Source organism: Cottoperca gobio, chromosome 18 (assembly GCF_900634415.1).
Source record: "Cottoperca gobio chromosome 18, fCotGob3.1, whole genome shotgun sequence".
Lineage (NCBI taxonomy): Eukaryota > Metazoa > Chordata > Actinopteri > Perciformes > Bovichtidae > Cottoperca > Cottoperca gobio.
In genome coordinates, this window is record NC_041372.1 from 9,264,967 (window position 1) to 9,289,624 (window position 24,658).

The 24,658-nt window shown below is 39.5% G+C and overlaps 3 protein-coding genes across 3 annotated transcripts; 1 reads left to right on the top strand and 2 right to left on the bottom strand.

The window, feature by feature from the left end:
* The first annotated feature begins 1,073 nt into the window (after positions 1-1,073).
* On the top strand, positions 1,074-8,561 carry LOC115023842 (claudin domain-containing protein 1-like). The gene is made up of 4 exons (XM_029455139.1): positions 1,074-1,861; positions 4,798-4,905; positions 5,118-5,255; positions 6,192-8,561. The coding sequence occupies exons 1-4, from the start codon at positions 1,570-1,572 to the stop codon at positions 6,410-6,412; spliced, it is 759 nt and encodes a 252-aa protein (XP_029310999.1). The 5' UTR covers positions 1,074-1,569; the 3' UTR covers positions 6,413-8,561.
* LOC115023841 (N-acyl-aromatic-L-amino acid amidohydrolase (carboxylate-forming) B-like) lies at positions 8,414-11,755 on the bottom strand. The gene is made up of 7 exons (XM_029455138.1): positions 11,595-11,755; positions 11,039-11,286; positions 10,763-10,958; positions 10,518-10,611; positions 10,322-10,429; positions 10,107-10,219; positions 8,414-8,850 (listed from the first exon to the last, which is right to left on the bottom strand). The coding sequence occupies exons 2-7, from the start codon at positions 11,284-11,286 to the stop codon at positions 8,605-8,607; spliced, it is 1,005 nt and encodes a 334-aa protein (XP_029310998.1). The 5' UTR covers positions 11,595-11,755; the 3' UTR covers positions 8,414-8,604.
* A 2,727-nt stretch (positions 11,756-14,482) lies between these two features.
* Positions 14,483-24,201, bottom strand: LOC115023864 (oxysterol-binding protein 1-like). The gene is given in 18 exon segments (XM_029455180.1): positions 14,483-16,093; positions 16,220-16,258; positions 16,375-16,610; positions 17,195-17,382; positions 17,463-17,558; positions 17,686-17,789; positions 18,028-18,148; positions 18,819-19,064; positions 19,535-19,699; positions 19,898-19,955; positions 20,511-20,628; positions 21,052-21,202; positions 21,204-21,236; positions 21,428-21,539; positions 21,869-22,037; positions 22,192-22,400; positions 22,680-22,852; positions 23,816-24,201. Coding segments are annotated over 17 exon segments (2,325 nt in total). The 5' UTR covers positions 22,817-22,852; positions 23,816-24,201; the 3' UTR covers positions 14,483-15,950.
* Positions 24,202-24,658: the final 457 nt, after the last annotated feature.

Sequence of the window (24,658 nt, forward strand, 5' to 3'; positions counted from 1 at the left end):
GCCTTCAGCATTTCTAGACGCATCTCATCAACCCCTGGGGCCTTTCCACTGTGGAGTTGTTTGACTACCTCAGTGACCTCCATGTTTTATATTTGTCCAGTGTATATTTGATTATATCCAGTTTGTTGTTGTGTTGACATGTTTTTTTTATGTACCATTGATACTCTTCCTGTTAATCCTTCATTGGAAAATATATATAGAATATTATCATACAACATTTATGTGGTCCTGAGTATTTATTTGTCACATTTATGTCATGATCTACAGCCAAAAGTAATGTAGCCATTCAACCCTGTTACTTTACGCAACCCTGTTACTCTAATTTCAACCCTGTTACTATATCATTTTCTGTTAAAATAACATTAAATAATTTTCTCATCTCACAAAAGTTTAAACTAATGTCCTTTTAATAGCTTGATTAATTATATGCATAATGTATTTGAGCAAATATTTCAAATGAAATACTGAAATTAGTAAAAAGAAACGTGTGACAATTGAAAAGTTGGGCAAGATCGATTTAAAAAGCTACTCAAATTAACATTAAACCAGTTTTATCCAAAACTACATGAGTATTTAATATAAATGTGACTTTCTTTAGGAAAGAGTTTTATTGAAGAATGTTTTTAAAAATACTTTTTTCTGCTTAATGAGTATGTGTCAGTATGGGTCACACAAAACATGGCACACAACAAATAAAACGTCTAATAAAAAGTGTACATTTGATGCCTTTGCTGGCCAAATCACTCTTTTGATTGTTTATTATCTGTTTTTCCTAAATACATAACAAAAAAGAATAAAATAAAAGGTTCATTTTTCAAAAGTGTTGATGTCTAAATTGTCCTCCAATTCTGGAATGGCCCAGTTGCAGCCCTACAGTGATCACAGAGCAGCTTCTTATAATAACTGAGGTTGACTTCAAATTTCAAATTTCCTTTGAACACTTTGTCAAGATTGTATTTTGATAATGTTGGTCAGCTTGCTCTCACAACGGTCTTGTATTTCACTGCTCTATCAGTAATGCCGATGGAATAAAGAGACACAAGCGGCCTGACCTGAGAAATGGTTATTTTTAGTTCTGTTTATCAGCGGAACCGGAAGTGGAAAACGCATGGATTAGTGTTTACAACTCGTATCATCCTGGGTGAACCCGGCATCATCCTGCAGTCTAAAATATACCCATGCAATTTGCATTTTCAGACTGGTCCTGCCTAGGAAATAACGTATCTTATAATATAGGCCTGTTTTACATTATTTGGTTAGGACTAGGGGTTGTTATTGCGGACTAGCTGTGTGATATCTGTCGCAGCGTCGGGCCACCCACCATCTGTGGAAGTGGGACAAGTGAACAGATGGCGCATCTCAAGCGGCTGACGCTGACGATTAGGACAGTATTGGAGATGAGTATCAGTCATTAAAATAAAAGGCTGTCGTTAACATACAGTATCCTATATTTTGCATTGACGATGCCAGAGTGACTTGGATAAGAGTGTTCATCAGGGAACAGTGCAGATTGACTAAATTGATGCGCGACGACTTGACCACTGGCATCAATTTAATCCCTTTTGAACAATGGTTGACAACCGCTACGCTACAGCTCTGGTCATCGCCTGTGTGCTGAGCATACTGGCCACCGTGTATCTGTCGGTAGCCATCGGGACGAAGCACTGGTACCAGTACAGCAGCCCCACCGTGCGCGGAGAGGCTAACGTGTCCGAGCTGCGCTCCCTGTATGAGGAGTTCATGGACGGGGAGTTTGATGAGAAAACCTACAGCGACACCCTGTTCCGTCTCAACGGGACTGTGGGCCTCTGGTGGCGGTGTGTTCTCGTTCCTGCCAACGCTCACTGGTACAAAGAGCCAGGTATGTTCACTGACCTGCCCTATGACATTGTATGTCACTTCACTTATAAGTGAGCATAGGCCTATGTCTCAGAAGTTTTACACTGTAGAGCTGTTCTCTGACTATGTGCCGCACCTTGTTTCAGGTAGATGCCTCCTGTGTGGCTCATTCCCCAACAGGTCTGAGCTGTATCACAATTGTATTTTTGATGGCATTAGCACAACTTTGTGCCTCTCATGTATTACCAATACATTAGAGTCACATAACTTTGATGGCTTTCTAAAAAATAAAAATAAAAGAAATCTGGCTCTCTTTGAGAAAACTCATTGGGTAGCCTAAATTTAAAAGGGTGTTTCTTAGTGTTTTTTTGTTTTTTTTTAAGGTTTTTATAATAAAAGAGTATTGTCAAATGGTATGTCAATATCCTGACAAAGGTTTGTGACATATGACACACAGAACAGCACACATTGACTCAATGACGGTTGACCGTCATTAAATTAATAAAAGGTTTCTCTCTAGTTGAATGTCTCCAAAAATAAAAGAATATTAACGTGGGCGTCAGGCAGGATCAGGGCAGCCACGATTCATGATCCGTAAACTTCAACAGTGGCAACCTGCCACATAAGAGACACAAAAGCTCTGGCAATGATGCCCTGGATGCTGAGTTAGTAACATAATTTTTTATTAATGCATACAGATAGAGAGGGAGAGGAAGAGAAGGAGGAGAGAGGTGTATGTCCCCCGGCAGTCTAACCCTATATTAGCATAACTAGGGGCTGGTCCAAGACAAGCCTGAGCCAGCCCTAACTATAAGCTTTATCAAAAAGGAAAGTCTTTAGCTTACTCTTAAATGTGGAGAGGGTGTCTGCCTCCCGAACACAAACTGGAAGCTGGTTCCACTGGAGAGGAGCTTGATAGCTGAAGGCTCTGGCTCCCATTGTACTCTTAGAGACTCTAGGAACCACAAGTAACCCTGCAGTCTGGGAGCGTAATGCTCTAGTTGGTTTATAAGGTACTATGAGATCTTTAAGATATGCTGGAGCCTGACCATTAATTGCTTTGTAAGTCAGGAGAAGGATTTTGAAATATATTCTGTATTTTACCAGGAGCCAGTGCAGAGCAGCTAAAACAGGAGTAATATGATCCCGTTTCCTTGTTCTTGTCAATACACGTGCTGCTGCATTTTGGATCAACTAAAGAGTCTTAAGGGACTTTTTGGGACAACCTGATAATAATGAGTTGCAGTAATCCAGCCTTGAAGTAACAAATGCATGGACTAGTTTTTCTGCATCATTTTGAGACAGGATGCGTCTTATTTTTGCAATATTTCGTAGATGAAAGAAGGCAGTCCTTGAGATTTGTTTTATGTGGGAGTTATAAGACATATCCTGATCAAAGATAACGCCAAGATTCCTTACGGTGGTGCTGGAGGCCAAGTTAATGCCATCCAGAGTAACTATGTCATTAGCTAACATTGATGAATGAGAGATACCCTGAGCTTCATACCCAGTCTTCACGCTACGTCTGGAGGAAGTAGTCTGCCTAAAACCTTGAATTGTAACAAGTTATGTCTTGCATTGAATGAAATATCATGAATATCTTCGATACAGGCCTCCCACATTTCATCTGTGATTTGGTAAGCCATCCAGATCCTGTCAGATCTGTCTCGTGATCAAGGCTCGGTTACCAACCGGGTAATGTGGTTTAAATATATTAAATATATATTAAATATATAAAAGAAAGATTTTTTCTAACCAACCGTCGAAACCCCCTAAATGTTGAGTTTACTATCATAGTAAACTGTAGGGGTGTAATGATACATCGATCTGGATCGATATATTGTCTCAATGATCGATGATCCAATATAATCTATGCAATGTGAAAACGTTGATACATACTGAATCATCATCTTTAAGATGCGCCTTTTTGTTTTAATATTCCCATGGCACGTCTGTGTCACCTTTTCTGTCCAAGCACACCTCCTTCCTATACAACCCAGTAATACATTTATATTTTAGTTGCTTTTTGTGAGTTGATATTAATGGAAACAATTGTGTTAAATGGGCAAATTTCATATGGTATATATTGATATATTGAATTTAATTGAATCAAATCGAAATTGTGTGTAGAGACGTGCAGACTTTATAATATCAGAAAATATCGTATAGTTGTCCAAAATGTTGTATTGTGATAAAACTTGTGATTTACAGCAATATTAAACTAGTAAAACCAGCAAATGTTCATGTTCATTTGAGAAGCTGGTACCAGTCAATTTCTGTCATTTTTTAATAATAAAAAATCAATAAAAATGACATGAATTAATCAAATATCAGAATTTTTGGAAATAACTTTTCTCTCAAATTACTACTCAATTGATCAACTAATAACCCATCCCTAACCCTGTTCACAGCACAAATTGCATAACAACTTGTGTCTTCATGAATGAACCCATATTATCCATTAAAACCTTTACTTTCTAAGCTGTGACATTTCAATTAGTAGGTCATCTTGATTTATTGGAGTAATAATGACAATTAGATTACAAAAACAGACTTCTATTAAAGAGTGCTATTGCAGTGAGGTTGTTTTATATAACATGGAAATTATCTGTTATTATTAGATACTTGTAAAATGATTTTAATATCAATATATTACTTGATCATCCCTCATCTTTTCCCCTTAAAAATAGCTAATACAGGGGAGTTATGTAATACACAATATGTATTACATAATTAACATTTTCAATATAAAACCATTTCTGTGTATTTTGAAAAAGAAATATCCAAACATAGTCGGTCTCTGCAAGTTGCCTTTATTTATCTGCTGCAGTATGTTCACAGAAGGTAGATAATACACAAAAGAATACATTTAAAAAAGTTAATGAATGTATATTTGACCTGTAGTAAATTGGCTGATATACGTGCTCATACTTGCTCTTTGCGTAAATAACCTTTCAGATTCCAAGATGATGCTGGAGTGTCGAAGCTTCAGCCTACCTCAGCAGTTCACTCCCAAGTATAAAGAACCAGGCAACCACAACAGTGGAGAGGACATGCTGCGCACCTGTAAGTTCAGTCACAACACGTCTATCTAAATGTTTATAAGTAGCATGAAGCTGCATTTGCAGGTGCATTTATTATGAGCAATATGTGATTTTGAGGAACTGCATTGCCTCCAAGCTGGGCTGCTTTTTCTGTCATGAAGGTGAGTAAATAAAGACCTCAATAACTGTGATGCCCATGGACTCCTTTCTGTGACTGTGTGCATGTGTGTATAGACCTGTGGAGGTGCCAGTTTCTGCTGCCACTGGTGTCCTTGGGTCTGGTGGTGTTGGCAGGCCTGACTGGGTTCTGTGCCTGCCTCTGCCGAAGCCTCACCCCCATCCTCGGCTTAGGAGTACTTCACCTGCTAGCTGGTAAGACCCATTCAGCTGCACCAAAACCACTTACTAGTAACTGATAGGATTTACTGTTTGAATCACCCAAGTGATTAATTAACCTTGCAGTATCAGTTAGCCTTGACCTACGTCTGAAAACTGAGATGTTGTAATTATGTTACTGTATTTTGAGGTTGAACTGATGTCCAAGCTATTGGTTTTGAGGTCTGAGTCACAGAGGCTCCAGTTTGAATCCAAGTCTCTAAAAGTAATAATAGCTGGCAAAAAAAAAACAAGCTCAGAATTTAACGCATGTCCAAAACAGAATTGTTTTACTTTTATTCTAAATAACCCATTCAAGCATTAACATACAGTAAATCAAAACTGTAGCTGCAAAGTCATTTCCCTAAATCCATTTGGTGGAGCACACCTGCTAAAAGAGCAAACATTGTATGTTCCTTAAGGTTCTTTAAGTCAAAAAGAGGGAACAGGACTAAGAGTCTACAGCCATGTTAGCAAATATAATGTTCAACATGGTATAAACATTATACAAATAACATCTACAAATCAACACTAAGAAACAACTGAGGTTGATGGGAATGTCATTAGTTCTGTAGGTATTTTGTATTTTGACCCGATTATGGCGCTAAATGAAAAGTCATAGGATCACTAAAGTCGGCAAGGTTCATCCTCTGGGAATTGTGTATGACTTCATGGCAACTCAACGGATAGTTGTTGAGATATTTGAGTCTGGGCCAAAGTAATGGACCTACAGACCAACATTTCCATCCATCGAGCCATGCAGCTAGTGTGTCTAAATAAATAAGGCAGCCACATGATCACACTTCAACTTTACTCTTTGTAAAGCTGATCATCAAAGCATCTGCCACAGATGCACCGTGAATATAGAGTGTGTCTCTCAGATCACTATTTTGGTTTTATTGCACAAAAAACAACTTATTTTGTGCCCTGTAGGCCTCTGCACCTTAGCCACAGTGTGCTGCTACCTGGCGGGGATGGACCTGCTCCACAGGGTGTCAATGCTGCCTGATAAGGTGGATGGCTCTCTGGGCTGGTCCCTCTACTTGGCCCTCATTTCCTCGCCGCTCCACATGATGGCCGCTGCTCTGCTGTTGTGGGCGGCACGCAGCCACAGTCAGAACTACTACCGCATGACCGCCTACCGAGTGGCATAGACTGAGATTCAGCTCTGGATCTCTGCCCTTTTTAAATTCATTCCCCACTCTGTCACCAAGATGCATTTTATAATGATCTCAGAGGGAATGTGATGTGGGTTAATCTGTGCGTTTTGACCTCTGTCGGATTACTGTGGATGTACTCTATAGTAATGTCTGCTGCATTAAAAGATTTGATTTGTATCTCTCCTATGGGTTACGGAATTGGTTTGAAAAAGATCAACTCGAAAGATATGTGTATAGTACAACAAATGTTTGCTTCAGAGTAACTCAACACCAAGATGAAAAGTTAGCCATGTCCCAGTTTCATATTACATATTGATTAATTCCAGGTTCTGATTATGTAGTGCGTTCACATTGGAAAAGTGAAACAAATAATTAAGGATAATTACAGTATTCGCAGTATTATTCCAAATCAATTGCTGACATTTAGGATTCAGCAACATTGCTTGAAAATAAGTTGGGCAGGACAAGAAACACGAGCAGCAGTCAACATGATCCGAAGTTTTAAACAAATTCTCAGATTAGCCAAATTTATTTCGATAGAGATAATTATGATTAAATGATTACTGAAACGGATTCAATTTAGACATTTTTTATTATGTTTTTATTTTACTGTAGTTGCATGCGCATTGTATATTTGCTGCTGTTTACAGCTAGTTTCTTGCCCTGTCTGATTTGATTAATGGGATGTTGCTGTGTTCCCAATACAGCATGCAATTTTCAGTGAATTCTTCCGGTTGACATTTTTTGGCTCTATTTTACCTCCGATCACACCCAGTTGGGTGTGGAGACAATCACCCTTTTGTTGCTCTTGTGAAAAACACCTGGCAAGACAAGTGTACTAGACACACCCTGAGTATGCTTCTCGGGGATGCAACGTCCATGCACGTGTTTAGTCAAACTGCTGAATGTCAGCGTGTCCCAACTTCTTCTGACCTTTGACCTCTTGCACAGGTCATGTGACCAGACAGTAGTTTTGTGTTCAGGGCAGATCTGAATGTAATGAGGCCTCTGAGAAAAGGGTTAGAAGAACATCTGGATCAGAATGTTGATTTGAATGATATAAACTTTATTAAAGATTATGAGCAAGACACTCGTCCATAAGATATTCTATTATGACAGTTTGCTGTTGTGCAACTATTCTTTTACTTTAGCTACTTCACAACATGTCGGGGAATATCGGCATCAATGAAGAGTACAGTGAGAGAGACAATGACTTATGTATTTATGGTTCTGCTATTACAAAAATATTTAAATCCAAAGTGATTAATTAAAAGTGATTTATTCTTTATTTATTCATGGCCGTTTTGACTGTTTATGTTTATACTTTCTTAACCCAGATGGATTGTTTTATTTTCATTTTGTTTTTTAAGTTTTGACAGATTTTGTAGGCTTTTGTAGAAAAAAATCAAAAAGTTGTAATGTTTTCACCATTTAGTGTTTTGTTTTGTTGCTATTACATGTTCATTATAAATTGTTTTCCTTTTGTGAATTCAGTTGTGTTTGTTATTATTTATTTGATTCATATTTGTTCCTTTTATATTTTATTAATTTCAATTCAACAGGATTGAAGGGAAACAGTGTTTCACTGTTAGGCTTTATGAATGTAATGTTAAGGGCCATATTGTGATAATCTACAGTATTCCTTTGCATTTCAAATATTTTTGAACGTATCCTGAATATTACTGTAGTAGTCAGTAGTGAATTTCTATTTTTTAAAGATTCATCCCTAAAATAAATTTAGAAAAAGATATTGCCCCAAAAATGATGCTATATGTTTGCAGAAATATATAATTTACCAACAGTCACGCGCTTCTATAAAACTAAAGAATGTCGCACTGAAATAATGCACTGTGTGTGGTCTGATGGGTCTCGTGATAAATCACATTGTATTTTGCATATTCAGCCTTTTTAATTCAAGAAATTGTTCTATCCCTAAATCTACTGTAGCATAAATATAACAGCAAGTGTCCATGTATGACTATGCTTTTGTGAATCTACAGTGAATGTGTTGTTCACTCTCCAGTTTCTTAGCTGAAATGGTTAATAATTGTACACCTAAATATCATGTGCGAGTGTAAGCAAGTGTACACATGCGTGTTCCAAGGAACGGCTGTTGTTTCAATAAAAGGTTTTTGTAAAATATGTTTTATGTCACATCAGTCTCATCATGTCGGGTGTATTAAAAGTCACTCTTCTTCCTCTGACGGATATTCCTGTTTGTTAGCTTGTTTTTCTTGCTCGGTCTGCACCCGGATTGCAGGAATCATCACACGCCTTTTTCTGGCCAGGGAGAGAGCGATGCCCTTCTCGTAATAAGCACATTCATTGATGAAGAAAGGATAAAGAGGTTCATTGCCTTTATACCTCAGCGTTTCACCAGAGAAAGTCTGGAACAGTGGGTCTTCAGGGTGGAGCTGGCAGAAATCTCGGTCCTGCGGGGGAAGGACAGCCAATTATGGGGATTGCAAATGAGAAACACCTTTTTTGAGATTAAACATTTGCAGGGAAGTTTCCATTTATAAGCGAGGTTTTAAAGAGGCTGGGTAGGTTAAAGTATAGGTCCAAACAAGCAGTGTAAGGAAGTTGTTGGAGCAGTGGTCCCAAAAACTGATAAATGATTAAAAGAACAGTTTTTTAAATGAACATTTTAGGAAGATTGGATGAGAATTTTGTATCTAGACTCTAGATACAAAATTGTCTACTGGCTCTAGCTTCATATTTAGTCTCTATATTCTAGAGACTAAATATGAAGCTAGAGCCAGTAGACGATTAGCCTACTTTAGTGTAGAGACTTAAAGCAGGGGGAAATAGCTAGCCTGGGTTTGCATTGTGCGCTAATTAATTTTGTCTTAAAAAGTTGGACTGACTTCAAATACGGTCAACTTCAATCCAATTCAGCACTACAAGTTTCCAGCGATTTAGTATAGCTATAGATTTGAAAAGGTTTTCTGGGTTCAGGGCATTCTGTTTGATGTACAAGTAACGAGCCATTTTAAATCTATAGTTGGTTAGTAATGGCCCGAAGGTCCTTCATCGGTGTTTGGCCTGATTTAAAAAAAAAAAAAAAAAAAAAAATAGTTCAACTGCAGTGATAAGCCTCCCTCAGTCCCAGGAATCCTTTCAAACACCTGAATACAGATCTCAATCATTCATTGTGTTTCAGTTTCAACAGAAACTACATTGTGAAATTCACAATGCTGGTTACTTATGGGAAGGCCATTCATGGGACTGGCAATGCTAGTCATAGTCAATGACAAAGCATTATTGTATGGCAGCAATGCAAATACAATTAACAGTAATTATAATAGATTTGTACTGGTATGAAAGCCATTTTGTGGACGTCATGCAGTTTCATGATTGTTCTGTATCAACCCATTTCATAGGAAAGGTTCCTCCCTATCTTATAAACAATAGTCCTGCATGTGGTTTCATACTCTATAATGCAAATGCCACCTCACATACAGACACGCTTAATTGTTTTGCTTAGGAAAAAAGGCTTTTCTTCTTTGCTGTCGACCTGTACTAAAGTATTAGGTTAATTTATGACTAACCATTATAATGTTCACTTGTTATTTGACCCACTCCCTGGTCTGTTCAATTATATCATTAGGCTCAGTAGCATTTAAATTGGACATAGGTCAACTTCTTTGTTTGAAACTTGAAATCACAAATATGTGTCAGTCTGTACCTGGAGTTGAGGATGAATGGCTGCCGTGATGTTGCGAGTTTCACCGTCTCTTGGGTAGTCGATGTGTTTAATCATGGAAAACACATCCACAAATCCTCCTTCGAAAATAGTACCTGGAAATTGAAGAAGGTTCAAAACAAGATCAAAAGGGGTTTAAAAGATGTCAATGTTGGAAGCAAAAATACTCATTTGGTATACTTAATACTTAATTGCACCTGAGTTGAAGAAACGGACCCAATCGAGCATGTTCTGCACGCCAACTTTCATTGCCGTATAGATGTTTGACCTCACCACGCCGTGGGGCTGGGGGCCGATCTCCATGGCTGCAGAAAAATGGATTTTAGATGAGAAATACAAGAGATTAATCAGCATTTAAATGCTTTTGTGTTATAGTAAAAATTAAAAACTTACCAAAGCCATGTTTTCCCACTGAATCAAGGGAATATGATTCTTTATTAGAGACATCAAAATGGATGTACCTCATTGGTATATCTGGCATCTGCCTCTGAAAATGACAAGTCATTCTTAACTTTAGATTTCTGGCATGACCCATCTCGGTTCTTTCGTCCATTTAAGTGTTCCCAAATCTGTAAAGTTTCTCAGACGTGCAGGGTAATTGGATTATATTTGAGTGTGTAGGAGCTGTTTGTGCTTGCCTGCAGGTGTCTGAATATGTGTAGGCAGATCCAGTCGCAGTCAGAGTACGCGATGAGGCACAGGCCCATGTTGGCAGTGGTGTTGTGGAGGTCGCAAACAAGATCAACCGCCACAGGACTTCCTTTGGGACCCAGCATGGCGTTCAGCTCCCGAGATCTGATTATCTCGTAGGGGGCAGCGTCTGATATGGGACCACTGGGAGACAGGGAAACAATCCGATCACAACTCATCACTAGAACTGTTACCACGAGCATCATCACCTCTCCTCATCTTACTTGAGGGTGGCGTGGGTAAAGCAGCGGTTGAGGTCAGTGTCGACGTATCTGCGGCACTGCAGCATGGCCCGCGGGTTCGACAGTACCATCAGCACTGACAGAGGCTCCTCCTCCTTCTCCGTCTCTTTCTTCTCCATCTTCAGCAGCTCTCTCATTAAGTACACCCCAGACAGCTCGTTGCCATGGGTACCGCCACACACAGCAACCCGGGGCAACCTTGGCAAACACACCACCTCGTCTACCTCCATCTGAGTGAGAACAGGCAAAGATACAGTGGGAAATGTGCAAGAATTTGAGGATGTACAACAAAGCCTTTTCTTTTTTTTTCCTATATTCATGTATATTCTGCATCTAGTTTTGAGCAGCACATGCACAGATTACTGTGCATTTTCTCTGTTTATACACCATGCAAATGATAACAAATTACACATTATTTTTGATCCCCCTCCTGTTTCACTCAGTGGGAGATATGAGTCACTCCAGTGGTGTTGTCACTGGGGACATTGTAGACAACAACTGCAACACAAAGCAGAGATATTGATTTGTGGAACCTTACCTCGCTGTTCTGGCTTGTTGGAAACTGTAAAGGTGCAGTTCCGGCTTTAAACCATAGAAATACGTACTGTACTGTAAAGCAGCACTGAGATTAAAAGTCTGTTTAAAGTTTCCTAACTCGAGGTAAAACAGGGTGAACTGTCAGCTCCGCATTCACAGATAAGAGATGAAATGAATGACGAGGCATCATACTGTACATCTTATCCAATCTACTCTATCCCTACCCTTTCTCTTCCCTCTCCCCCTGCTGTTTACCCTCTTCCACTCTCTCCCAAGCTTTCATGCAATTTCACTGATTCAGCATTCCCATCCCTCCCCCTGTACAGGCTGTAGCTTCCTGTTATGCAAACTCTCACCGTCTCTCTACCACCTCTTGTCCACTGCACTGCACTGTACTACACTGTATTGTAGGCAGGATGTGTCCTGACGGTTAAGTGGGGCAACGGTTGCTTCCTTTGGTCCCAACGGCTTTGAGGTCCACCAAACGGTAAGCCCCTCCCCAACTCTCCATTTCTCTCTGCCCCATGTATAGGATGGTAGGTTCCAGTCTGCCTTTCAGAAAATTGTCTAAAAATAAATCTGCTGGCATGACACAGCAGGAGAGGCGCCTGTGGTGTGTACAGTGAAATAAATGGCTTGTCTCGCAGGGAAACAAATAGAGAACCAGCTAGTGATTTTAAAGGGAACACAGATTTAATCTTAAACCGTAAATACAAGGGGGTTGGCGTCTGAAGAAAAAACGACAATGGCAGATTTTAATCTTGTTTTAATACCCATTTTTCCGAAATGGAAATACATCTACTTTCTTTATGGCCTTTTAAATACCTAATCTGTGTATTCAGTGTGTTTTGTTTACATAGTGCTTTGTCACGATATCAGATTTTCAATACGTGATTATCGTGGCGAAATAAAGATATTTCAATATCTATAGAAATTTGAAATATATATAATAATGCTATCTGTCAAAACTTTATTATTTTATTATTATTACTTTGTCTTTTTTGTGAAGTACACGACTGATACAACTGTGGGAAGGCGGAGAGAGAGAGTTTGTAACCATAACTGTACAAAAAGGCCTAACGTCTGCCATCAAAACAACTTAATTCAACTAAAACAAAATCAAATCAACGTGCAGGGAGTTTGCGTGTGAGACCACAGACTGAAATGATGTAAGAGGTCCTGGATTATTAACACAATATCAATATTTCATTCTTTATATATCACAATTATCCTAAATACCATTATATCGCTACAACTCTAGCCTGACCAATATGGATTTTAATATATAATATATATAATAGCATCATCGATACATTTTTACTGATCCAAGAAGGATACATCCCACGACACCAGCTCACAGATGTGCTAAGGCTGCAGGTGTGTACATAATTAGGTATCTCTAAGGTTAGTCCATCATGCAAAATCAATAAGGATGTTCACGAACATTCATATAGAAAAATAATGGCATGAAAAAATACACGTATTGAAATAGGAAAACGTATATATATATATATATATATATAGGTGATAGCTTAAAAAAAGTTTACTCTAGTATTAATGTACCACTCTATATATATATATATATATATATATATATATATATATATATTATAGTTTTTTTAATGGGTATTCTATGTAATTTCCTTTCTATACGAATGTTTGTGAATATCTAATGTTGATTATGTAAGATGAACTTGCAAACCTTAAAGATAATGATTATTATCTGTATCTTTATTATTCTTTATAATGATAAAGAGTTAACCTAATTGAGTAAACACCGAGTGCACCTGTGTCAAATATCCAGCTGACACTCTTGCTACAACCATAAGATGTCACATGTTTGTACACACCCTGTCGGCCGTAAGAAGAAACACATAGACGCTAGAGCCTCTTTGGTTATAGCTCAACAACCACAAAGCTAAGTACACGTCTGAGCTTTCTCTCTTTTGGTCTCGTAATGTTCACCGTGTTCACTTTCATTGTTTTGCACTAAACACAAAAGTACGACTGAGTCAGATGGGAGTGTCATCGGTTTTGCAGGTATTTGGTAATTAACTAAAGTATGTTGACCTGATGCAGAACAAAAGATAATCAGAGGTTCATCCAAATAGTTAATGAGATATTTCAGTCTGTAGCCAAGTGGTTGGCAAGTGTTGACATTGACAGAGGCAGGAATTTAGTGTGGCTAAAACAATAGCAAGTGCTCTGTTGTGGAGAAAGTGTGTAATTAACTGCCTCGTACATTTATGACCAGGTGATGCAACTTCTTGTTATTTAACCATCAATATTAACGGCATTACGGATATAGGTGTAATAAGCTAATATCAGCCGATAGATTTATCAGTCCAGCTTTACCGTTTACCTCATGCAGCTTTTTTAATACATTTTCTCTATTTAACAATGTCTGGCATAAATCAAATGGGCAGAATGTAATTTGCTTTAATATGAACTATTGTAAAAAACTCATCTGGAATGCCAACCTGTTTTCATTTTGGTTTTATTATTTTATTGACAACATGTGTCATCCCATGTGGAACATGAGGACAGAAATTCCCAAAGAATTGATTTGGCAAGTCTTTAATTGTGTTACCTAGTTATTAATAACGAATGGAAATGTAACAAATTGTATTAAAGAACAGTATGAAAAGCTTATTTTTTGACATCACAGCATTTGTTTATTAGATTATTTTTCTTTGTTAACACAAAATACTGAACAATGTCATGTCTCCGCTCTCAGTTAAGTATGGAAACTCCCTTTTTTTCTGAAAATGAAGACAGTCCTCTTACAATAATATGAGGAACCAAAAATACAAGAAAAAATAACTACCTTACAGTTATCAATACTATATGAATTTCTATACATTATAAAATCATAGTTATTTGCAATGCTTTTAAATTCTTTGTTTCTTTATTCTTCATTTTTAAGTACACTTTCAAACAAAAGTATGAAAACACACACACACACACACACACACATACACACTTTCTCTCTTGGGTGTCAAAATGTAGTTGCATATGTATGAACTCTTCAGCAGATACACAAAGGTGTTTTTTTTTGTTTTTCCACCACTGCATTTACTTTTAACCATTTTCTCATTTGTTCCTCTCAAAACAAAAATTCCCACCATGTATCACAAAATACTTTTACTGCCATGTAACGTAAATACCATTCACTTCATCTGAAAAATGGCTATAACATTATTTCAATAATGTAAAAAAGGGGTCATTTCATTAATTGTCCAAAAAGGCGGCACTAACGTGAGCACAATGTGTCGGCACTAGAACAAGGGTTTTGCCATTTTGCAGCTCTATAGTCTTTTCTCAGACTACTTCTTCAAAGTTTTAATGCTTGTTTGAGAAACCAGCTTCAAATGTCAGCGTCATGTTCACTCAGGTGGGACGTAAATACAGGTGAGAGCAGGTTGCTCACATCTAAGGCGAAGAGAAAGGTTTGGGGTTTGTTTTTTTTGGCCTTTTTAGCCACATCAAAGTGTTCACCATCATTATGTTCATCAGGCCTTTGAGAAGGAAAGAAATATCTCTTCCAACTATAAAACATGACAGTGTGGTGGTTCAACAGGTATTTTTGGACACTTTTTTATTATTTTTTTTAAACAGTATACTGCCCAGTGGCAGTGTTGTAAAGTGATGGAAGAGCAGATATGCAGTCATACACACACGCACTCTAGAACCTTCACTTCATTACAATAAGACACTAAATCAGAGATAAACAAGAAATCCTCGCAAACGTCTTGAAGGCCACCGGTCGACATTTTTAATGAAATTATTTGAAACATATTTATATATAAATGTATATATTAACCAGGTCTTACCCCTTGTTTTTTTAGAGTTATTATCAAAGCACACAATGCTGTGGATGACAATAGGAACACTACGTTATCTCACAGGGTGTTATTAGCACAAAACCTCTTCTGTTCCTGATCTGACAAACTGCACAGACCTGTGAGCAGAGACTAAAAAAAACTATCTACTAATGATTTGGAAGCATTGCCCATTTCAGTTCCTCCCCCTTAGGCTCAGCCTGACCCGAGTTAAAGCAGCACAAAAGATTTTTGTTCCAGTCCTTTCAGATGTGTGACAGCAACAAAGGGCGTAAGTGCTAAGACTCAAGGAAACAGGAATCAAGATGGGACGAGGGAGGCTGGAGGGAAAAACCCTGCTCCGCCCTTCTCTAGGTGAGACAGCAGTGACCGTCCTGGAGATCTCTTAGAACAGAGAGCCACTTGAGGAAAGCAACCGTCTACGTGGGGGGACAAGCCGGCCTTTTGCGGTGGCTGTCCTCCAGGCGGCGTCGAAGGGTCAGTCTCTTCAGGGCACTTTCCAGTCAGTGACGAGGTCAAAATATGTCCGGACAGCCTTCCCAGCTGCCACGGTCCTTAGCTTCCCAGTAGCCTCCCTTATAGATATGGATTTGCTCACCTGTGATCTGGTCTTCACAGCGCTCAAACCAAAGTGCTTGATAGTTGTCATGAGGTGCGCCTGACAAAGAGAACAGTTGCGTTACCAAAAAAGACAAATAAATAAATAAATATATATATAGAGACGATTCGAACAGAAATAAAAAAGCATGAGGAGGTGGCAGTTAAATAGTAAAGAAGTACTTGCTTTTTAAGGACGGATCGGTTAGAGAGTCCTCATCGACAGCTTTTGGAAGAGAAAAAGGGGGGCGACAGAGATTTTTTTACCCCTTTATTCCAAGATTTTCCCTATGTATAGCAGAGAAGAATACAGACTAAGTAGACACACAAGTAGACTCTTACCTTCTTCTGACTGGCTGGAGGTGCGTTGGCTGGCAGCTTCCCTCTCTCTCTCCCGCCGGACACTACGCTGCTTCTCCTCCAGCCGCTGCTTCTCGGAGTTGGCCTCGTCCCAGCGACCATCCTCCATCAGGCGCTGGTCAGGCCGCCAACGGCTGTCGGTGGGCGCCATGCCCTCTTCAGACTCATTTAGGGTCAGCGCCAAGGAAGTAAAGTAGTACATGGTCTCTGCTCCCTCACTGTGTTAGAGCAAAGATCAAGAACAGCAGCACTTCAGTCAAAAGGCTGAATAAGACCTAATAATCAACATTCAATTCTGTAGTAACTGATGGGAAACTAGAACTGTACAGTTCTAGCTAGTAGTCTTTCATGCTTCTGGACCCATCAGCCAGAAGATGATCAGATGATATTTTGTGCTCATTTATGACTGTATGCTCAAGGACCTCTCAAGGTTGCTGGGATTCACCAAGTGATCAACACCTGCTTCAGTAGGAAAAGGCCTTTCTAGGCACTCGTCTAGGCTAAAGACACGCCTTGCCTAGTCTGCAGCAAGCCACATTTTTGGCTAAAAGTTAGGCACGGTCAGAGATGGACAAATCCCTGAAGAGCTGCGAGGTTTAGAATGTTCTACCCTCATTAAATTTCACTCTCTAAATGAATTCTGGCTCAGATTATTGGCATATTACTCAAGAAACCGTCTTAAATGACGATGTGTCTTGCGATTATCTTTGGTTTATCTTTGCTGGATCACTGCTGTCATTTGAGTGCTTTATTATAAGGCCATAATGTCACAGACACCTAACCATGCAGTAACAGCACTTACGGTAGAGGGTTCCTCCTCCAAACCTCTCTGGCTTTGAGGGTTTGGTAGACTGTCTTCTGCTTGCCCTCTGTGCCATTCTCTCCTCCTCGGCTGCTCTGCATCACCCGGGAAAACTCCATCTTCTCATCCCACGTGCCCGACAGCACGTAGTGGGCCTTGCCATCCTTGTCCATCACCACACCTGTCACCTGAAGAAAGGAGAGAAAGGGTTAACAGGAGAAAAGCACCCCGGGTCGATGAATCGTAAGAGTCTTTGCATTTTTCTCACCTTTCTGGCCACATCTCTGGAGAAGTAGCTGTAAGGAGCAAACTTCAAGTGGCATCGGTCTCCGGTGGTGTGGTTCACCACGTCTATCTCTCCTGACTGGCAGAGATAACCAAAAAGAAAGTTTTAAATAAGTCACTGATGAAATGTTCAAACTCATTTTAAACTTATACTTAGGGTCGGCAGCATGACACTGTGTCACAATTATATAATATGTCAGTCTCACCTGATCGATCCATAGTTTTCCTACAATGATGTTGTGCACTGTGGTGGTAACTTTCCTCCATGTGTAATGATTGTTGCCCTTTTCAAAGATTGCGTGAATTGTGCCTGTGAGGAAAGACGAAATGCAAAGTGGAACCAAATAATCTTCATGTGTCAAAACAAATCATTTTTTGTTATTCAATAGCGTCTCAAAATATGTCGAAACAAAAGGTGTGCTTCATTCCTCAGTTCTATTCAATGAACTGTCATTACCGTGATGTTTGCTTCACACCCTCAACCTACGTCAGCAACAGACCAATTTTCTTGCTAAATGTGTTCTATTTTTGAACAGAATGTCTCTTACCTAAGGGCATAATGGAGATGTATTTTCCCCTGAACTTGCTGGCAACAGTGATTTCCTGCCTCAGAGTCCAGCCCCGATCGGAGATCACATGATGCGCGGCTGCTGGGGGGTGGTGACTCACCTGCGGTGAAGAAACAACAAATGAATTTACAAAAAGAAAACTTGGGGAGCAGTATTGTTTTGTAGGTATGTAGTGCGTCTGATAGCTATTACGCACATGAGGGTTATATAAATACAGAGTAAATCCTCCCTGCTGTAAATATCAAATCTAATAATAGAACTCATCTACAATAGGATTTAATAGTTTCTCCAATTTGCCCATTTCTATTATACACCTTGATGCCAATGCCCTCATGTTTTAAATACTGTGTTTTCTCCCACGGCTTCCTGATTACCAGATTTACTGCCTGAAAGCACAATTTATTGGATTAGTGATTGGATATATATTTTGGTGTTCAGGAATAGAAACCAGTCTAATTTTCCAACACTAAGCCTCCAATTTATACAATATTTTCCTGTCTCGATTTTAAACATCTTTAATGTTTAAACACTTTTTCCCTTACTTTGTGCTTCGGAAAAAATGAAAAAAGAAAATAGCTTACCCTTCTACTCCTGATTTGAATAGTTTATGCACATAAATGCTTCTTCTCTGTAACATGTGCCATCCCCATATACATCATAAAAAAGGACGCAAAATAATCTCAAAAGGCTTTTTCAAGTCCGCCTTCCTCGCAATCATTCTTTGTGGAGTTGTACTGCCCCCTATCTTTCTGTGTCTCTCTTTCTCTCACCTGCTCGCAGAGGGAGCGGTAGCCGCTCTCTCTCCGGCGGTCCAGCTCATACGTCTCTCCCAGCAGAGGGTTGAAGGGCTTGCCTGTGCGGTAGACGGTGGTCGAGTAGGACGACACGGAGAAGGCGGCCACATAGCACATTTGCTCTAGAGAGCTCTGGCACTTTGAGGCCTTATCCAGCAGCTCATGGTACTCAAGGTCCTCCGACAACCGCTGAAGCATGGAAATAGGCTCGTTGAAGTTTACCTAGAGAGCAGAAAGATTCCGCATGCGATTAAATGTTTGCATTCATAATCACTTAAAGCCTCCACAACAGGCGCACTTACAGATTGTACAACATCACAATAAAATAACACATTTCCACACAGGGCATTCACTTATATAATATACTGTATATTATAGATGATATTCTAATCTTAGCAATACTGCATTTTTTGTGATGGTGTGAGATGGCTCCTACAGAATGTCGTCGACCTTGTTTTGCAGGAAGATGATTACTGCTTTAGAACAAACATCACAGGACCTTGTTAGTGCCAGAAGTCAATCATGTTTGTATGAGGTTGAAGCTGTCACTTGATGAGTGAGTACATTTTTCTTGACAGCAAACAAAGACATGAAATAAGCTGGAAAAATAGTTGCAGAAAAAGAGGCGAGGCCTCAACATACTTCCGTGCAGTCACATATGATCTTGAGTAACCTCTAAAGAAGAAACTCACAGGCATCGGGATCTTGGACAGCTCTTTTCCAATACAGTTCTTCATGATACTCCACAGGTTGAGAGAATAGTTGGGTTTGTCTGAAACGCGTGTTCGCCTCTTCTTCAGGGGCACCAACTCCTGAGAGGGCGACTCCGGGTTCATCGCTAGAGGCTCCTCGTTGAGCTAAAAGACAGAACATTCTGTCAATAAACACGAGTGGAAATACTTTCATAACCAACTTACCGTCTTTTTAAAAACAAGTTTTCTGATCCGATTTATTATGATTGTAGCACAATCGAACCTTTAATATTAAGAAATGTACCACCCCCTGTTGCACCCTTTTTCACTTATTTTATTACTAACAGTCAGAATAAAACCTACCGATTGATCGTCGGGGCACATTTCACTGTTGAAACCGCTGATATTACTGCTCGACCTCCTGTAAAGGGAATGAAAAATAAAGAGAATCTGTCAGTATCTGGTGACATTACCACGCTGTAACATACAAGGAAATCGAGCTGAGCTAACTAACCTTAAAACTACAATGTCACAAGTAAGGGAAGTGTGTTGGCATCAACACCATGCTAAGTAATTACCTCTCATTCCAGCATGTTATACCAGGAACTGAGTTAAATAAATACAATTCAGAAACCATAGTTGGGGAAATGAATACTTACGCACATGCAGTTATACAAGGAAATGTACTTTCTATTAAGACTGCACGTGCAGTAAATGTATATTCCACAGCTATGTTGAATACTCGATTCTGCCTTACTTCTTTCTACGTGTACGGCTATTTCTTCATAATAGACAGCAAGCAAACGTTTTGTTTTAGAGGAAGGAGGTAAGTATTGCCTTCAGGGTGATTCAAGACCCACGACGCAAGCTGTTCAACCTGTCAGGGTTCATTTCGCAATGATGAACGGCTTGCTGTAGATCATCCCTTACATGTGGGGTGAATGAGAGGACATGGGGCGAATGAGTGGGAACTGACTTGTGGAACTGGGGGTCTGCAGGTACAGTGATGAACTCAGGAGCCTCTTCCATGGCATCGAAGAACTCGTTGTCGTCGTCCTCGTCGCTGGCCTCACCTTTTCCCGGCCCAGCAGCACCTTAGTAAATAAAGTAATAAACTGTCGAGTTAGTGTTTGTACTATAAAAAGATTGAAAACTGATTTACATTTTTAAATGTACTCCTTTTGAATTAAACCTTTCCATGACAAACATTTTCTCCCAAAGATTAATTGCTGCCAACAATTGTCAAGCTGACTACCATACGGAAGTTCAATGTACAAACGGTGTATATTTGAGTGACATGCCTTTTTTTAAGCATGTAGCAGATACTCACATTTATAGAGAGGTACAAAAATTGAAATCAGTAAAATAAAGATAATGGAGTAAAAAGGGCAGGAGTTTCTAGGGTGCAAGGGAAGAACAGGAGGGGGAAGTGGGGGAAAGAACGAGTTGTGAAACAAATGACTATTATAGCCTAACTGTAAATTGGGAAGTAGTCAGCGTTGGGAGTCACGTCTTACTTTTATTGTCTGAAGAAGCATTTGCCTGCGAAGCACCTCTGAACGCTCGCTCCAGGTGGTTGTGCTGCTTGGCCAGTTGCTCTAGAGTCTCCTCCAGTCTGACTCGCTGATCCCGTTCTGCTTGAAGGGCCTTCTGCCATCGCTTGCTGTGTAGCCTGAGCCAGCGCCAGGAAGTCTTGGCACGCCTGAGGGACAAAACATCAAACGGGGTCAAACTAGAACTAGGATTGTAACCCATGGTCCAATTAATATGAGCAATTTTGACCAGTTCATTTGACCTTTACAGAGTCCAGATTGCATGGAGTATAGATTGACATAGCCCACTTTCGTTTACACATTATATATGAACAAGACAGACAAGAAATATAACACCTACATTAATCATGGCATTAGAGGTGATGCGGAACAGCGTGGCCCTCTCTGTCACCTGACGAATCTTATCCCCAGCCTCTCCAGTCAGACGCAAACTATCCAGTTCTGATAAAGACCTGAAATAAAATATCGTAATGCACAACGTGGATAAACAGGTGGGACAATATATCATCAAACTACAAAGTGTAGAAGGCCATGAGCCTCAGATTCAATGGGTTTATCTAGCGACTCTTGCTCTTTTGCAAGTAGTGCAACACTAGCAAGTAAATGTCAAAGCAACAGTAACATGTAACAGTGATTTGATATTCTGAGTTATAAAGACATTACTTCAAAAAAGGTTCTGAAATGGAGTTATTATGTCGAACATTATGACACATGAGAAAATGTGGACTATGGAAGCAAGAGTGAAGCAAAAACAAAAATCAACAGATGGTTAAAGCCTGACCTCTGGAGGGCAGAGCCATGCTTTGAAATTAGGTCGTTGCACGTGCTGAGATCCTCCACCTTGCTGCCTAGTGTTCTGAGAGCAGACTGAACTTCTGAATTCTGAGACCCACCGCCTTGTCCGTGTGCCACCGGTGGGGATGATGAGGGAAAGTCATCCCCAGAGTCATCTGTTAATAATCAAAGCAACGGGAAAGCAAAAAAACATCAGCTTAAAAAGGCTTTCACAAAACAATATCTGCCACTTTCATTGCACTCCCCTCAAGTTCACAGTGCAAGAACACTGAATACTTTTCCATCTGCCTGTGTGTTTGTATGTTTTACCTGACTCAGCCTGCATGCGGGCCGCCTTGGCTTTGGCCAGTTCCAGGGCAGTGATCCAGCGCTGACGTTCCACTTCACAGCTGGCCTTCAGGTGATATGTCTGTGCCCCGCCATTGGAGATGACAAAGTTGCAGGCGTCATCCACGGTGATAGTTGCTGTCGCCAAGTTGATTGTGCCTCGACACGTGTGGCCCATCTCTGCCTGGGTCCTAGTTATCAGAGGTGTTTTAGTTGACATTTTGGGGGGAAATAACGAAACCGAAAAACAGCATGTGTACCGCTTTTACAATATTAAAACTGGGCTTCAATCTGACACGGAAATTCAACTAAAATAGGAAGCATATATAAGGTAAGGTTGATTGTCCCCTTCATATTTGACAGCTAGTTGGGTTTAATTAAACAGTAGTTACAGCAGATGAAGGCTGAGAGATTTCTCTGGAGATTAACAAGGCTTCCTTCATTTTCATCTGTTTTACATGAAAGTGTACCTGTAGTATGACAACAGTCCATTGCTCAGGACAAACCACCGCCGCTGATAACCCTTAATGTAATTTGTCCACTTGAACACCCATCCTTTGTATGTGTCGCCAGCAGGAGTGGGAGTGGGGGTCTTGGGCTCCGACATCACAGCCCCCAAAATCTAGAGACAGATTTGAAGAACCTTATAGAGAAAATGAAAGTTCAAAATATTAGAATTTTCATGCTTGTGCTCCCATGTAGAGCTGACATTATTAAACAGTAGATCGCCACAAAATTAATCTGAAACTATTTTTGTTAATCAATTCATCATTTAACTCTAAATCCTTAAAAAGGTTTTTTTTTTAAAAAGAGCCACAAATTCACTCAAAGCTGCTCAAATGAGCAAATCTGCAAAAAACTTCTGAATATCTTTGAATTGCGGACAGCTGGTCTCGGGCATTGCAATAGGCATTTCCCTTATTTTCTGAAATGTTAAGTATGAAATGATTAAATGGGAGAATAATCAGCAGATTCATTCATAATGAGAATATGTGTCACAGCCTTACTTTAATACTAAACCCTCTCAACATGCTGTGCTACACTAATATGATTCAATACTGGTGGTTGATATTGATCTTTCAGTGTGGTGTGACAGGTCAAAGATTAACCATGGGGATCAATACAGACTCACTGCTAAAACATGTCACTAAAAAAGCCTGAATTAGGTGTGCATAAAAGAGGGACTGGCTTGTGATTAAAACACCTCAGTTTGATTGCTAAATATTATCAATTGACACTTATACCAATTGTTGGTATAAGTGTTAATTATACTGATATGTTCAGGGAAATGTAGAGGTTGTGCAATCATTACAACAAAATAAAACAAGGTTATAAGAACATAAAGTTGATAAAACTCCTAACATATTGATGAGCTTGACACCAGAAGCTAACCGACGTTAGCTCCAGTTAGGCTAGTGGGAGTCACGGTTATAACAGCTCATTGCTAGAACAGGAGCTAAAGTAAAGAAACACCAATTTGACATGTTTGCTCGAAGTTTACCAGCTGACATGTGCATATGTACAATACGTTGAACGCACGATACGCCGCTGAACAATCGTTAGCTTACTAGCTAGTTTTCAAATTCGCCGATGGCTAAATGTTTACCTTGACGTGTCCGAAATGTGAGATCAGGCAACCAGACACCCAGTGAAGTCACGGCTAACTTTGACACCCATACGCTACTGTACCTAGCTAGCGGAAGAGGCTAACTAGCTTAATGACCAACACGGGACAGCAAATGATGAAGACAACTAAACAGAATTTGTCGACGACAACAACAGGGTGGTTGTAAAATAAAATGACACCAACAAGTTTCATTAGTGTCCCTCAATAAAAGTGTGTATAATGTTTATTATACAGCTGCGTACACCGACAATGATCTAAAGCTAGCTAGCTACATCTAACTAGCCTAACGTTAGCTCGTTGGTTACACCCGGTGCAACACAATTTGGTCTCGTCTAGAAACAGCTAGGCTACATTGTTTTCCCGATTAGCTGCAATCTTGACTCTTGGTCGGACGAAACCGGCATTTGGCCTTCAAAGTAATAGTACATTGTGTCAGAATTTGCCACATAAAACAAGTCATAATGTTCGTCTCAGTCAAAGGTAATCAAAATCCATGCTGTAGTTAGTAATATAGATATCCGTAAATGCATCCGTTTATGTGTTCTGTTGTTTATCAGATTATCAGTACATTAACTGATAAATGCTACTGTTAGTGCAAACATTTTATCATGAGAATGTGTTTGTTTTGAAATATATAATCGGAAACTAATTTGATTGTATCTTGCTAACTTGACACAAAGTTGATTATTTACTACCAACCAAGTACCTTAGCTAACGTCAACCATAGATGTATTATAGAGTTCTAAATAATACGTATATGAAGTTAACGGTTGTTACATAATGTCAACTAAATTGACATAAAATTACATCTAAAGTTTAGTA